The sequence below is a fragment of the Melospiza georgiana genome, chromosome 4, assembly GCF_028018845.1.
Source record: "Melospiza georgiana isolate bMelGeo1 chromosome 4, bMelGeo1.pri, whole genome shotgun sequence".
NCBI classification, from domain to species: domain Eukaryota; kingdom Metazoa; phylum Chordata; class Aves; order Passeriformes; family Passerellidae; genus Melospiza; species Melospiza georgiana.
The window spans coordinates 12,011,639-12,028,354 of NC_080433.1; the positions used below are offsets into that span (position 1 = coordinate 12,011,639).

Genomic DNA, 16,716 nt, shown 5'->3' on the forward strand with positions numbered 1-16,716 from the left:
ATGTAGTCCTACATAAAATTATCAAGCATCCATGTCAGAATCTCCCTATGAAATGTAAGAATACTCAGCAACAACACAATAAAATGAATTTGCTCAATGTTTTATCAGTTTGATCTTACCTGTAACTTCTGTTAAAATTAGCCATTTGCATTGGGGGTGTGTTTGCCACATGTAAAATGTGGGTGACAACCTCTTTAATCTGGCAGGGAAGTGACGCAGAGAAATGTTTTAAATCTGCGTGTCGCAGATCTTGTAAAGCCTCCTGGCAACAGGAGGAGGGAATTAACTTTTCCTGAGGTTGAAATAGAACGGCAGCACGGAGGTTTGAATAATCAGTAAGAATGAAGTGAAATGTGACATTTGGCAGACAGTGAAGGCACAGTTCTGGTTAAACACGACACACAGTTTATTTGGTTGAAAAGACACACAATTTACTTTGGGAGAATGTGTTGCAACGGACAGGTAAAATATACAGATCTCTCTGTGGTGACAGTGACAGGATCAGAGGGAGTGGCCTGAAGCTCGGTTGGGTATCAGGAAAAGATTTTTCCCTCAGAGGGTGGTTGGGCACTGGAGCAGCTCCCCAGGGCAGTGTGACAGCCTGCCAGAGCTCAAGAAACGTTTGGACAATGGTCTCAGGGACACGGTGTGACTGTTGGGGTGTCCTGTGCAGGGCCAGCAGTCGGATTCTGTGTTATTTGTGGGTCCCTTCCCCATTCCGGCACCTTCCATCGCCACCGACCGCTCCTGAGGGCAGGGGCGGGGGCGGGGCCTGTAGTGGGGCGTGGCCATGAGGGGGCGGGGCCTCTGGCGGCGCTCCTGACGTCCGGCACAGACAATGGGCGACGCGGCCCCGCGGAACCGGAAGTGAATTTCTTCGGTTTCGTCGCACATTCCTCCGCGGCGGAAGTGGCGGTGGCCCCGCCCTCCCCGGTCCTCGGTCCCTCCTGCCCCGGCACAGTAGCCGGAGGGGCGGCGGGCAGGGTGGATTTGCACTGGAGTCTGTCTCGGGGGCGTCCCCGGGAGCGGCGAGCGCGGAAGCCACCTCTCCAGAAGTAGCGCGGCGGAGGGACTACTTTTTGGATCGGAAGGCAACATTCCAAAACTTCCGGGGAGGGCTTAGAAAGGCGCGTCACTTCCGGCGGGCCGGGACGCGAGGAGCGGGGCTCGGGCGGGGGCAGCGGTCCCGGCCGGGACGGCGCCAGCGGCTCTCGGCAGCACATCCCGCCGCCCCGCCCGGCAGCGCCGCCGGGGGATGCGCCTCGCTCCCCGGCCCAGCCCCTGAGCCCCCCGGCCGTCCCTCTCCGCCCTGCGCTCCCGGCGGCGGCGGCGCCCCCCTCCCCCTGCGGCCATGGCGGGGGGCGGCGGGTCGCGCTACGCGGCCGAGTTCGTGCCGCCGCCCGAGTGCCCCGTGTTCGAGCCCAGCTGGGAGGAGTTCAGCGACCCGCTCGGCTTCATCGGCCGCATCCGCGGCCTGGCCGAGAAAACCGGCATCTGCAAGATCCGGCCCCCCAAGGTACCGCCCGCCCGCGGGGGCTGAGAGCGGCCGGGCCTCGGTGGCCGGGCCTGGGCCGTGAGGGGCCGGGCAGGCTCCGCGCTCGTTCAGAGCTTCGTGTGCCGCTCTCCATAGGCCGCGGTGTCCGTGCCGGGCACGCCGAGGAACCTGTAGAATCTTTGACCTCCGAGCGGGGTTTGTAGAGGCTGCTCTGAGCAGCTGGGAAGCGAATAATGAGTGCACGGCCGTGCCCGGGACTCGGTGCTATTTTTGCTTCCACAACGCCAGCAGTCAGCTTTGGAAGGCTTTGGAGGTGAAATCGGGCGTTTGCTGCGGGCGGGGAAGAGAGAGAAGGAAGGTTATTTATTCGTTGTGTGTCATTATTCATAAATATAATTTTTAGATTGTTAGGAGGAGGCCGGCCTGTTCGTGTACGGGTGTTGTTTGTGCACAGCTCTCCGGAGGCAGCAGCTCAATCTCTCCGACGGCTTGGTGGTTCCTTAGGGTCACCTGCCCATCAGACAGCTCGGCAAAAGGCACTTACATCATTAAATTGTTAAAGTGCAAATAAACTTTAAATGCAGCTGAAAGCAGTGAGAGAGGCAAAAGCCTGAAAAGACAGCGTGTAGCTGAGAGCAGGGTGGGTGTGGGGATTGCTGATTGGGTTTCACGGCTCTCTCCTGACCCGTTTTGGTTCCCGGAATGCGTTCACTTGGTTCAATGACACGGTGAAAGCTTGACCTCCAAGGGGCTGCCCTTTCCAAAATAAACTGCACAGCTCAGGTTGGGAGGCCACAAGGAACAGATCCAGGTCCTGTTCATTGAGGATAAGTGGAACTTTCCTGGCTCTTGGATGCATTGGTGTTCCTCTGGGGCTGCTGAGCTGCTTGCCCTGCAGGGTTTCACACGTGTCAGGTTGATTTGCCACCTGCAATAATTGCTTAATCACACATTTCATACTACCCTGACTGATTAATTGCTTGTTTCCTGTTAATAGAAGCTGTAAATATTTAAGGTTGTGCTCGAGGCCTTTATGTGCTGCAGCAGATTGTGTGGCTTGGCCACCTGTAATGGCGTAGTGTAGTCACTGCCAGGTAGATCTGATGTGACTGAAGCTTTGGTAAAATGTGCTGAAAAGCTCAATTTGTAAAAAATTCTTTTTAAAAAACTTGTTTTATGTTGTACCACGGTTCTGTGAGATGGGGCTGGGAGGCACTTGTGGTTGCACCGACCCCTGACAGTGCTGAGAAAGTCATAATTTCATGCTCAATTCCTCTTAAAGAATTGGGCTCCTGACTGGTGGTCTTGTCTTTATTGAAGTGACTGTGGACAAGCAGAAAATGTTAAGATGTGCCTGATTTAGTCTTTGTTGCTGTTGACACTGAGGATTTTTCATTGTGCAGGATATATGGTTTCTTTATTTAAAATAAATAAACAACCAACCAGCTACAGAGTGTGTCTTGTGTTTAAGCTTAGCATGAGGTAATGCATACTGAGATGCTTTCAACCTTATTTTCTTTGACATTTTTGAATCTGTGAGGATCTTTCTTCAGACTAAAATATGGTGGGAGGAACATTGTTGTATAAGCACAAAAATGTCTTAAAATTGGAAAATGATATCACCAGTTGTTCTTAGAAACTAATTTACTATTGGAAGCTTGTTTACTCAGGCATTATTAGGGTGTTTGGTTTTGTGCATTTTGCAGAGAAGTTTCTGGAAGCAGTAAAATGTCTTTCTGTCTCTGTTTAGGACTGGCAGCCTCCATTTGCATGTGAAGTGCAAAGTTTTCGTTTCACTCCACGAATTCAGCGCCTGAATGAACTGGAGGTGAGATTTTCCACTGTTGATATAATTTTGTGTTTGCTCTGAAAGAAAGAGATATCCCTGCTTGAGATTTGCATGTTTCTGGAGGGGAGACACTTTAGAAGCCCATAGATGATGTTAATGTTTATATTTGGCAGTGGCAGAGTTTGTATAAAATAACTCTCCCTTGCTTTGAGATAAATCTGGTTTTTATTTTATTACCCAAAATAACCACAGGAGTTTTTCACGTTTACCTGGTGGTGTCTAGAATGAATTCCAAATATCATGTGTGTAGTAAGAGCAGCCAGTGTCTAGCCTTCAGAGCTCCACAGGCAATTTTTTCCTCTTAAAATATTTCCTGCTGCTCTGATGCCTCTGGTTACCTCATGCTGTCGTAATAATGCCTTTTAAGCCTTAAAATTATTTTTATAGGCTTATTATAGCTGCTTAATTTTATGATTTAAAACCTTATGTGAGCTGTCTTGAAAGCAGTATGACCTCCATTCTGTCCTGGTTTTTCCTTTTCTCTGCAACATTTCTCAAAGCCTTGCTTTGTTCACATACCAAAATGTCATTTGGCTTGTAAATGGGGCTCCTTATGGAAAGTGATTTGGGTACTCAGAGAACAGGCCCTTTGTGTGGATAAGGCATATATAAAAACTGGTAATACATAAAAACTGGTGGTATTTCCTCTCTTCTCCACCAATAATTGTTCTGTTCACACCACCAGTGTGTTGAGTCTTAACTTCTTTTTGCCAGGGTTGGGATTAAATAAATGCATGGGATGATGTTTCTTGTTTGGACTGAGATGTTTATTAGTGCTTATTTATGTTACAGTCTCACAAGCCATCAGTTCTACAGCACTTCACTCTAACAAACTAAAAAAATGGAGCCTTATCTCTCCACAAGGCCTTTTAATCTCTAATTAAGAAATGACACTTAATTATTTTTACTTTTAACCTAATAACCAACCACCCCTGGCCTGCAATGCAGACTTTTTATCTGATTACACAAAACCACCCAAACCCATGAGGAAGAAGGTAAAGAAGGACCAGCCTCCACCCTAAAACCCCTTTTTTTTAATATATATTACTATATTCTAAAACTTGAAACTCTTAGTTTTTCTACCATGTGATATTACACACTTCTATTCAAACTACACACCCATAATCTTAGTTTTGTCATTCTGTTTTAGAACTCTTCTCCATGGCCTCAGGTCAAATGCAGTGTTCTCTTGGGGGTCACAATTAATAATTGTTCCTGTGTTTCTCCCTGGAATGCTGATTATTTCATAAGCATGCATTTGCTTTCAGACCAAGAAATTATTTGGTAGGAATTTAATTGATAGTGTCTTAAATGCAGAGAGAAAAGCATATATCATTTTCTTTTTGTAAAGTTGTTCTTTTTAACAATATTTCTATTTTTAGGGATTTTTTTTACCTGACAAAGAAATACCTCCCCTTCCAAGATGCATGTTGAAAATTGAAACACTATAAAAACTTACCTTGTTTTCTCTCAGGACTGTAAGATTTTGTCACATTTGGTTTTGAACATAGATGATTGTCTACCTTTACTGATTCCAGGCAATGACAAGAGTGAAACTGGACTTCTTGGATCAGTTAGCAAAATTTTGGGAACTCCAAGGATCCAATTTAAAAATCCCTGTGGTTGAGAGAAAAATACTGGATCTGTATGGTTTGAGCAAGGTAAGTATTTGTAGGCCTTAGGCAGACAGGGATTTCAGTTTTCAGTCCAGCTCAAGAAGCCAAACAAGAGGAAGGGCTTGTGTTACAGTGCTAATCTCATTAATCCAGAGATTAAATAACTGGGAAAATACAGTGAAAAAACATTTCTAATTGGAATGTTTATGGCAAACACATCCCAATGTAATTAAATTAGTTACCTTTGGCTAGATTGGTTGGATTCCATACAGCAGGTATTTATTACCTTGTTTAGCCTGAATGTCCTGGTGTCAGCTGGCCTCTTGGTTTTCAGTTCTCCATTTTTACATGTGCTGGAGCTGCAGGAGTTTGAGCTGTTCTTTGGGAAGGCAACAATATGCCTGTGTGCATTTCAGCTCTGATCAACAATTCTGTCATGAACTGTTGCAGTTTCTCCTTCCTTTTTTCCACCAGAGGTTTTTATAAACACGTCTTTGAAAATATATAATGCCATCTGCAGGAATACTTAACTTTAATTTCCAAAACAGACTTGGCTTAAAGCTGGCTAGAAATGAATATTTCCATAGTTATGTTTGGTGAACACACCAAACTTCTTTCAAAGTTTATGCACAAGTCTCTGTTGGAATTTGGTTTTGCACTGGCAAAATAAATGTACCATTATAGGCTTATAATAAATAAGTCTATAATGCTAATAAATATAAATAGGTAGATTTCTTCTTGCAGGGAAAAGACCGAAGTTCTGGTAGTTCTAGTGCTTCTAGGTTAGAGCATCAGTTTCCATTCCCCATCAAGATTTATTTCTCTTAGGTAAGTAAAAATGCAAATGAGTATATTTTCATTTTGAAAAAGTCAAGTATTTTGGAAAGTCTGGAAGGGCTGATAAAATGTCTTCCTGTATTTTTTTTCTTTTTGTGTCTATGGTGGCTTACTGGGATATGCAGAATATCAGAGAGGTACTGGAGAATATCTGGGTCACTGTAGTGAGCTGGAACATTTCAATTGGCTGTAGATTTGCAGCTCTGAGTTGGTTTGGTTCGTTACTGGCTTCTTTTGCTGTTGTTCATGCATAGATAATTTTAGAAAACAAGTTTTCCTGGAAATTTTAAAGAGAAGTTGAAATTTAGGACAGGTTTCATTTTAAAAGGTTTTTCTAGAGCTTTTCTGTAAATTCTGAAAAATAACAATCAATAATATTGTTTTATTTAAGTGTAACTCTGTGTGATTATAGGAGAAACCAGAATTAATGAATTTGCTTGTCACTGTCACAGTTAGACTTCTCATTTTACCTCAGCCTCACAAGCAAACCATAAATTTGACTCCAGTAATAAAATGTTTTTGCCTTGAGGTTTCTAACAGTATGTGAAACATTAAGCTTGAAATTTCGTCTTCACGTGTAAAGAAATGCAATGGAAAACTACACTGCTGTAAAAATGATACTAGTTTTACAATAATATGAATGGAATTATAATCCATTTGTGTTTTAACTTGTTTGGCAGTGAAATGAAAAGGAATGGAGGCAGTGGAAATGTGGCCTGTGTGTTGGAGGAAGCAACTCATGTGCTGTTACATTGCTTGCAGACAAATGGTCTTGTTTTTAATTGTATATCCATATAGATGTGAGCAGTGATAGTTCTGTGTGTGAATTACTGCTCTCAAACCAATTGAAGCCATGTGTAATAACTGGACTGAGTTGGAAGGTAGATTTACTTTTCCCTCTTTTTATAGTACTCTTTTCCCTTCAGGGTTTTGTGAGAGTTCTGAGCTCCAAGACTCCCTTCTGCCTGGGGTCTGTTAAAATGGGGTTTATTGCTGGCCAGACTCTGTTTTACAGCAGAGCACAAGTCTGGTGAGGGTTAACTGTTCAGTGTGTTCTTGTGGCAGGTTTTGTATCTCTTCCAGCACATGATAAACCTTAACTGTTGGGCTCCTCCTGTCACGGACAGTATGTAGTTTACATTTGCTAATAAACTAAAAATCACATTAAATATATGAAGCAATAAGAATAACTAAATTATAACTTAAAATTTGTTATTAAAGGACCAGTCTTTCAGGAAATGAAAGGTAATTTCAGGATTCTGTCATTTTTTATGGACCCTTTTAACATTTGATTGGTTTAATTGATTCTTGCTTTACACAAACTGGTGAGAGCAGCTCAAAACCCTGAACTTCTTATTTATTTCAGATTGTTGCCAACAAAGGAGGCTTTGAAGTGGTGACCAAAGAGAAGAAATGGTCTAAAGTGGCGAGTAGGCTTGGCTACCTGCCAGGGAAGGGCACGGGCTCCTTGCTCAAGTCTCACTATGAACGGATCCTGTATCCCTACGAGCTCTTCCAGTCTGGGGTCAGCCTCATGGTGAGATGCTCATCTTTCATGCTGTGAACAGGCTACCCAAAGGCACACAGAGTGCTCTGTTACTCCATGTCAAACTGGGACAGGGGGTCAGTGCTGTTAGGAGCTCCAGCTGTGCCAGCAAAGCTAGAACCACCCTTGCAGTTATCTGTGACAGGCCAGAAGTTGGAACGTGACCTTGTGTAGTTATTTTCTGGTATTTCTTTATAGGACTGAAGCCAGCCATGTTGGGAAGGAAAACAAGGCAAAATATGATATGCTTAAGTGAAAATGTTTATTTTTCTCTTGATAACCTGCTAGCTGGGATTCAGTTTTCTTATTTGAAGGGTGAATGAATTAATTGGCCTCTTTTCCAAATGGTCTGTGTGACTTCACTCATCCCGTTTCTTAGCACACAGAATGATTCATGGGCTGTGGGATGATTAGCACTGCCTGACCAACAGTGTCCTGTGCTCTGCTCCTCTAGGGCATCCAAAAGCCTAACTTGGATCTTAAGGAAAAAGTGGAGGCTGAGGACCTCAGTTCAGATGCCCAAGCTTCCCCAAAGCAGGCTTCAAGGATGAATGTTATGCTGAAGAGAACCAGGCGTGTCAAATCCCAGGTATTGCTGTTGATCAGCTCTTACAGACAGGGAACTCTTTATTTCTCCCACCAGTGCAGCAGCCTTTGGGAACCTGCTCAGAAGCACCACTGGGAAGCAGTCTTCATTTAACTAAAATCCAGAGAAGTAACTCATTTGTAACTCTGAGATCTGGTTTGATACAGCATGTGCACTATTTGTGTCAAAACTTCTAAAAGTTGCTTTTTTGTTTACTCACAAGTGGCCTAAGTACATTGGTAAGGAATGTATCTGTGAAAACAAGACAGAAAGCTATTTGTGAGTTGATGTTAAAGCTTCTGCTTGTACAAAGTTCTAGAACTTTTAAAAACCTTTTTAAAAGATGGCTCTTGAAGACATAAATGCAAATACATGTAAGTAATGATTAATTGTGGAATTGCATGTGGGACTAACTATCTCAAGCTGGGCAGTGCTGCAGGAACTTCTGAAGAACTGAAACAGATGTGTGAGGACATGATCAGTGATGGCTGCAGCTATATAGGAGCTCTACAATTTTTCTGCTGAATTACTGGTGTTACAGGAATTTCTGGTATTCTAGTAGGTGATATTAACTCCTGAGAAAATCTGAGTTCAGACTGAATGACCACCATTTAAAATTGCTGTCTTACTGAAAATAATTGTGAGGTATTGCCCTGATGGCTCTGTTGCACTGTTTGAATCAGGCCTTCCCCTTCTGACAGAGATACTCCTTGCAGGCAGCATCCTGAGGCTTTTCCCATGGAGTCTGCTGGCTCCCTGCTGGCTCATCAGCAGAGCGTGGGTGAAAGCTGGATTTATATGCAACCAACTTCCTACTTGCTTCATCCTATTCTAGACTTAGCTCCAGCACCACAAGGTTTTTTCAAATGCTCTTTAACTGCTTTTTTGCTACAGTGCAACTTTCTTGTCACATAGGTATTTGAGTATCCTTTATAATTTTTGGCCTCCTTCTCTGATGTTTTCCTTTATAATTTTTTGTCTCTTTCTCTGATGGTTCAGATGAGTTGTCTTTTTTTGAGTTTGTTTTCTCAGCTTGCTAAAGCTGACCTGAAGTTATTTTTCATAGCCATATAGCAGTGCATTACACAAGCAGTCCCAGGCTTGTTGATCTTCCCAGATCTCTCAAAGTATTGGTAGTGACCTATCCAGAAGATCTGAGAGTGCTGCAGAAATTTCAGCAGTCATTTGGTATGTGGAATTCTTCTTTGGATTTGAATGGATCTTATGCTGAAATACCAGTATGTCCTTTTTCTCACACATGGTGTAAAAGTGTCACTGTTTGATAAAACTTCTGTGGGATCTTTTTTCCTGCTGATTTCAGCAGAATAATGGAACTTGTCATTTCTCTATGTTGGAAAGATGATTCTTCGGTGATCCTGGCACTGCAAAGGTATTTCACTTTGTTTGAAGGGCCTGCAGTTCAGAAATAAGAGATAATTTTATTTAGATAACATGGCTACAAGCCTAATAAAATGCATGTAAATATATTTATTTTTTGCAGGTTATCTTTTAAGCATTACAGTTACTAAAATGACTGAAGTGAGTTCTTGAATACAGAAAAAACTCATCCTACTTGCACATTCAGAAGAAGTAGGTTTTGGCTGTGTTGGAAGCTGTGTATAACTATGTTAAGTCATCCCTGGAGCAGCATTTAGAGCCAGATTTTTCCTCAGTATCCAGAAAGGCTAGCAGGGTAAAATAAATATCTGAGAACATGGAGACATTGTTCCAGATTTCAGTGCACCTTTTTATTGTAGGCAGGACTCTGTTTATTGTCTGAAATGCATACCTGGAATTGGACCAGAGGTTGTCTAAACAATCTTTAGAGAGCCAGTAATATGCAAGTAATGTGAAAACCTACTAAATAAATGTCATTCTGCTCTAGCTGAAACATCTGAATGATTTGTGTGTGGTGTGCCATGTAGTCCAGTGCCTGGTTAGTGAGCATGGATAATTCCACAGACCTCTGCAGATCCTCAGATCTTTTCCAAGGGCTAGAAGTGGTTTCCAAACATCCTCTGCGTCTTCTTGCAGATAACTTACCTTAGAATGGGCAATTAATAAGGAAGTATAAATACAGTATTCAGAAATTACTGAAATAGAGAAACATCCTCAGCAGTAGAAGGGGGTGAGAGACTTTTAAAAAGCAAGTTTCAGGATTTTTTGAGAACATGAAAAATGAAATAAAATAGGGAGTGGATGTCCTCCTCTGTGAAGGATAGCTTGAGAATCTTTGGATACTATAGTCAAATGTCAGTTGTAAACGTTGTCTCTGAATAGGAAGGGAGTAATTAGATGGTGAGCAGTTATGTTCAGAAAATAAACTTAATGCTTTATTCTGTTTTCTCTGAAGAAAGCTTTCACAAATAAAAGCTGGAGAAAGGCAGCTGAGTTCCTAAAGACTTGTAAAGAAAATGACAATAAAAGTAAATTAATTCAGATTAGGAAAAGAGAATATCCTTAAGGAAAGCTTAAATTTAGGAGAATACTTTCTTAGAAAAGGATAATAGTATCTTCACAGATGATCTGTTGGGGTGTATTTTAGCTGACAAGGGATTTGTCTAATGAGGCTATGTCATGGTGATTTCTGGTGAAGAATTGCAGTACTGGAACAAAAAGTGCTGTTTTCTCAAAGGACATTAACTTAATGTCCAGAGAATTTTCTTAAAAACAATTCCAAGTAATAAATCTGCTTTCAGCTTTCTTTATGATTGCAGAATAACACAGTAAAATAAGCTTCAGGTTTTTTTTTGCTTGAAAGATTTCTTTCCATGTCAATAACTATGAAACAAAAGAACTCTGGGAGATGCTGACAAATGCCCCAAACATGTAAATATTTTGGTTACTGGTTGTAATTGTTGTACATTGGGGGTGGAGGAGTGGGGTTGCAAATGTTTCAGAATTGATGAGGGGTGAGACAAGAGAATAGTGAGTGAATCCAGTGTAACTGGATTGTGTTATTAGGCTTGGCCCATATGCAAGAAAAACCCTTGGGTTGTACTTTCAGTTGAGAAGGTAAAAGACACAGTCTGTATCCTTCAGGACAAAGAGGAGATAAGAGCAGAATCACAGTTGAATCAAGTTCATTTCAATTGTGTAGAGAAACAATAATGCAAAAGTGAGCTGGAGTTTTGTGTTGTTAGCAGTGAGAGAATGGCAAGGATTGCTGCTGCTTCCATGCACTCACAGTTGTGAGTTTGGTTTGTTTTACAGTCTTGAAGGACACAGCAGAAAAATGCTCAGTGGGGCTTCTGAATACTTTTGGTATTTACACCTTTAAGTATCAATATCTGGTCAGTGTTCATGAGGTTACATGGGAATCTGATTTTTAAAAAACATTTATCTTCCAATGTGCAAACTGTTCTTTTTCAAAACTCTGGAGCTCTTTAAACATGAATGGATTTCATCCACTAAGGTTTAGTGGTATCCAAGTAAATCTGAGCTGAGGAGTTATGAAAATATATTTAGGTAATGAAGTTTTAAACTGAGCTGTAAAACTTCCTTGCTGCATGTTAATGATTTGCTTTTATTAAATATGATAATAAAGTTGTTTTTCATATCTCATTGAGAAAACTATCCTTGGTTACAATACTAGGAGAAATTGAGGGGATTGTGTCTGTGGGCATAATTGAGGAAATTATGTCTGTGCTGAAATATGTGGGTTGATTCTGTCAGGTTCTATTAGTTGAAGGAATGGTTGAGTTGTTAATGAATTTCAAATGGAAAATGAGGAACTAGGAAGTCTCTGGTGTGTTTCCTTATGGTTTGTTAGCCAAAAAGTGAGGAATTGGTGAGGAAAAATTTGCATGGTTGCACAGTGGGCTTACAGAGTTGGTCACATATAAAGTGCAAATAATTTAACAGGAACATATAAATGTTCAAAATAAGAATATGAGCAGTAATTAGGTTGGAAAGATGCCTGTTAGCATGATGCATACCCAGTTCAGTGGGAACAGGGACTGTAAATATCACTAAAAATTCCTTAGAGTAATAATGCATAGCAAACTATATCTTCAAATGTCTTCTGGAAGCAAGAAAAACAACTGATTAAGGCAGAAGAATAATATTTTTTAATGTTTATTACCAGTGTATTAGAACTTATGTTAAACACCATTTTAGAAGATATTTTTGGGTTTTTTTAATAATTGATTAAAGACTTGAAAGGCAGGTCACCCCAAGGGACCGGCATGAGATATCAGGCCATAACTTTGAAAAATAACAGATGAAGTATCATCAGGATACATTAGGATACAACTGAAGAATAATGTCTTTAAAATTACATGCCCACCTTCAAAATTGATAGTCTTGCTGAGATCTTTTAAGATCAGTGAATTTCAGGAGGAAGTTTTTGAACAGTGAGAATTTAGTGGCCTCCTGTACCACATCAGAGAGATTTTTCAAACTATAAGGAGGCAGCATAAAGAAAAATGCCAAGGTAATTGTGTTGCAGATAAAAGCAGAATATTTTGTTATTTTTCTTCTTTTTGTTGTTAGATTAGTGGTAGTGATGTGAGAAAATGAGGTAGGTCAGTAATGGGAAACAGAAAGAAGTTCATTAGAGCAGAAGACTCAGTAAACATCGCTGGCAGGGGCATGGAGCTGTCACCAAATGGGTCCTTTTACTTCTGATCTTGAGCTTGCAACATGAGTAGCTGTGATCTGAATTGTACTCACAACCTTTCATCACAAATAAGCCAGAAGCAGCCAAGCTTAAGAAAGTTAGTTGGATCTCATTAGTGTCCTGTGGATGTATCTACTCAGGGAAGCAGATAAGGAAATCCTGTTGAAACTGCATTAAGATCCAGGCACTTGACTGAATCATAGTGATTTTGGGAAAAGTTGCTCTGGCAGTCTTATTATTTTTTGCAAAATGTCAAACCTAGTTCTTTTATTTGGTGTAGAGGTCACTTGTAGTTGATTTAGAATATTAGATGGGAAATCATTTGGAAATTTGGGACAAAAATTCTCTCTCTTACTCCATTTGCATGTTTTCATTGCCTTTAGGAACAGATAATCATATCTTTTCAGGCCTGCTTCTTTTGATGAGCACATATTCTGGGAGAGTGGAATAGAAACAAATTGTGAAGAAACCTGGAGGGGGAATATTCATGGTTTGTGCTGATGTGGTCTTGTATTTATTTTTAGGCAGAGGCTGGAGAGATGAGTAGAAACACCGAACTGAAGAAGCTGCAGATCTTTGGAGCTGGACCCAAGATGATGGGACTGGCATTGGGAGCAAAGGATAAAGAGGGTAATTAAATTGGGCTCTTAGCTTTCTGTGAGTTCTTTGCTTTCAGTGAGACTGTTAAATCTTCCTGACTGTCTCTAGAGACAGTGTTAAGAAGAAGGCAAATGAAAACTGGAAAAAGAAAGCTAAGTGTTCTAGGGTTTCATTCACCAGAGATTTACAGAGTGCTTCATATAACTTGGCAGAGTTTCAGCTCTTGATGTATTATATAGTAACAATAACAATTAAGCAGCTGTTCCATGAACTGAGTGACTGAAAGGAGAAGCAGAATTTAAAAGTACTGAAACTGATCCTGCCAGCAAAGTGCACAACTTAGGTGTTTAATTCACTGTTTTTCATGAGGCCATGGGGATCACCTGTGAGGATAAACAAAAGATGTTTTTCCTAATCCCTGGTGATTTTAGATTGGCCAGATATAACATGACAATTTGGCTTTCTTTGGACTGTTCAGTAGTTTCTGATCTGAAAGGCAGGGTGCCAGGCTGGGTGTCTGTGGTGCTTTTACAAGTGAAGTCTATCTGATGTCACATTAATGACATTTAATTTCATTTTCCCTCCAGATGAGGTGACGCGAAGGCGCAAGGGAACCAGGTCGGAGGCGTTTGGGATGCAGATGAGGCAGCGCAAAGGAACCCTCTCTGTCAACTTTGTAAGTCTGATGCCTTTGCTGGGATTTCTGATAGGAAGGACTTGATTGATTTAGTAAGATTTTTCTTTTTCCTCTGAAAGAATCCCCACCCCTCCAAAGAGATGAATGAGTGCGTGCTACAGCAGATGATGCTGTTATGGGAAGAAAGAACAGTATTTTGGAAAACAATCTGTGCTCAAGGCTTTTGTTTTCATCTTTTGGGCAGCAAAGCTGTTGCAATGTGAAGCTTTTTGCTGATCATACTTGCTACATGCTTGAATGCCTTCAATAGTTCAGTTTTTCTTAGAGCTGCCCTTAGTAGAACAACTATAATACTGCTTCTTTTCCTCAGAAGAGATTCTGAGGTGCTCCACTACTTCAGGAGTTTGTTTTTAGCAATTCCACATCTTGTGTCTTTTCTGTTTTGAATTTGAATAGGAAAACCAAAACATTTAGTTCTCTGATGTTGGCCCATGGAAAAGCAATGTGCAGTTGTTCTTAATGCCTTTCATAGAATGTGACTTCCTACTTTTAAAGTGTCATAACTTAACATGCGTGTGCAGCCATGAAGAGCTGTGCTTTTATTGTCTAAAGAATCAGACTCTTCACTTAGGATTCAGCTGTTCCTTTTTTTTCCTCTTAGCCTGGGAACACTTACAAAAGTTTATCTGAAATTTCAACAATGGAAGGCCAAGGCAACCTAAAGACTCTAGTAATCACATTTTTATATGGGGCAGAAAATTGGGAGAATTTGGATATTTAAAAACCATATCACTATGCCATTGCAGATCAGTTAGGATTTGTGTGGCTTGAATTTTTTCAATTGTGCTACAACTTCTGAGTATATGGCTTTCCTAGGCCAAGTGAATTTGATAATTTTAACTATGTTTTAATTTTAAAATACTTTGTCTAGTCTCTTAGGGTTTTTTTTATGGAGCACTATTATTTACTTATTTCATTTAACCTGTATTTATAAGAGAAAACAAAAATGCTCTAACAACAGAACTATTTTGAAACTGTATTGCTAAAACTCTAATATCTGGAAATTCTGTGACTTAGTACACTTTGGTTCCACACTTTTTTCAATACTTGGACAAGGAAAGCAGTCCTAAATGCACTGGTGATGCATTTACCTCCTGTAACACTGGGCTGAAAAGTATTGTGGTGCAATTTTGTGTGTATTTCTCCATCATTTATTTTTTTTTTTTTTAAGTGCTAACTATGAAATTGATTTTATTTGGAGAATTGTTGCAGTAAGGTAGAAAAATCGTAAAGAAAGGCTTCATAAAATCAAGCCTTCTGTCCTGGAATCAGTGTCTGGCCTTGTCAGAGCTGGCATTTTGGAAGTTCCCATGTGAAAGCAATCCTGTTGTGAGCAATTGTTAACATAATAATCTATTCCTGGGTAAAAAAATAATCTGCACCTGCATAAACTGTCTTTGCACTGTTTGATAGAAAAATGAAAATTATCTTTCACAAACAACTTGCACATAGACACTGAGAGTTTGAGTGACCAATCAATACAGAGTAATTTGTTACTAACCAATAAAAGTAATTGGCAAGAAAACTACTAACCAATTGGAGTCCCACAAGAGGCTTATAAACTGTGTAAAAAGGAGTTATGTGAATAAAGAAAGGCCTTTTTCCACCATGAAGAAAATGGGAGTCCCATGCAATTTACTCCCATTGTGAATTACTAACTGGGAGGTAAAATACACCTTTTTATATATGCAGATTTATTGATGCATATAATTATATATCATCATAGTGTTACACTTTTATCACGTGGCTAGCAGGATTTTAGGTGGTTATGGTTGTGTCACAGCAGGTCTCCTTGTTGGGAATATCCATTTCAATGCAGTTTTTGTATTTGCTTCATCACCATGCTAACATAGAGGCTGCATATGTTAATAGGAATTGAGAGAGAAGAAGGTATTACTAGTGAGAGGTAGCTAGTGAGGACCACAGCAAACTTAGGATTGCCATTTTCATGCATTGCTAAATTTTGCAAAGAGCATATGAAAGTGCTTGCTGAGGTACCCTCCCTCCCTTCTATGTAGTTGCAACAAAAGCAGCTGGTTTGGTGCTTTGGCCTGACATAATGTTCCATGAGGGTGTGTGCATGGATTTTTTTTTTTTTAAGGGGAAAATGATATGCCTCTGAGTAGAGCTGCATTATTTTTTAAAATAGTTTCTCAAGAAACCTGAGCAGCCTCCTTAAGAAGTATATGACTGCATAGCTGGGAGGTTGCATACTTAACTAGGCCAGTGTAACTGGAGATGGGTTTGTCTTTAACTATTTAATCCACCTGAGCCTAATCAGCTGAAGTGCACATGTTTTTGTGACATCTTGATTAAATTAACAGACCCCACCAAACACAGCCCCACCCCTTCTGGTGTTACTTTGAGCTGTGTGAAGGAAATGCACACAGCCTGAATTGCCAGGGGCTGGTGGAAGTAGTAGCAGAATTTGGAGTAGGTATCATTCATGGAGTTCATGCTGTTAGTAAAAATTTGTACAAAAGGTAATTTTTTTTCAAAGACAATACAATACCCAAGTTTTTTAAATTTAGGTTGTTACACTTCTTCAGTATTGTAGTAAATACTTCTATTAATTAAAGTTCTTTGCACTGTACAGAAAGCTAGAGCAAAGAAAGTTGGAAATCTCCTCGTATGGTTTTCTCTCTGGCCCCAGAGAATGTTTCCCAGTCAGTGTTGTTTTTGTTGAGAGACTATCTTGTACAACTTCCAAAAACTGTTTGCTCTTGTGTAAGGATTAATACTTCTCTCTTATCATTTGCTTTGGAAAAAATGAGAAATAAGTTGGTGCTTTTACATTATATGTGGCTTCCTTTGCTTTCTCATGATTTTTTCGATTGAAATCTGTAGGTTTGTGGATTTTATGATCTCT

The 16,716-nt window shown here is 40.5% G+C and overlaps 1 protein-coding gene across 2 annotated transcripts in view; it reads left to right on the forward strand.

Annotated features, from left to right (window-relative positions):
* Nucleotides 1–1,339: 1,339 nt before the first annotated feature.
* Nucleotides 1,340–16,716, forward strand: part of KDM5A (lysine demethylase 5A) — a 49,035-nt gene continuing 33,658 nt past the window's right edge. The window contains exons 1-7 of one of the 2 annotated variants that reach the window (XM_058022486.1): nucleotides 1,340–1,516; nucleotides 3,246–3,323; nucleotides 4,883–5,005; nucleotides 7,164–7,334; nucleotides 7,798–7,932; nucleotides 13,075–13,180; nucleotides 13,738–13,826. In XM_058022486.1, coding sequence (XP_057878469.1) covers nucleotides 1,352–1,516; nucleotides 3,246–3,323; nucleotides 4,883–5,005; nucleotides 7,164–7,334; nucleotides 7,798–7,932; nucleotides 13,075–13,180; nucleotides 13,738–13,826 — 867 coding nt within the window. In that variant the 5' untranslated portion in view covers nucleotides 1,340–1,351. The remainder of the gene's footprint in view (nucleotides 1,517–3,245; nucleotides 3,324–4,882; nucleotides 5,006–7,163; nucleotides 7,335–7,797; nucleotides 7,933–13,074; nucleotides 13,181–13,737; nucleotides 13,827–16,716) is intronic. The other variant, XM_058022485.1, reaches the window with a different exon arrangement.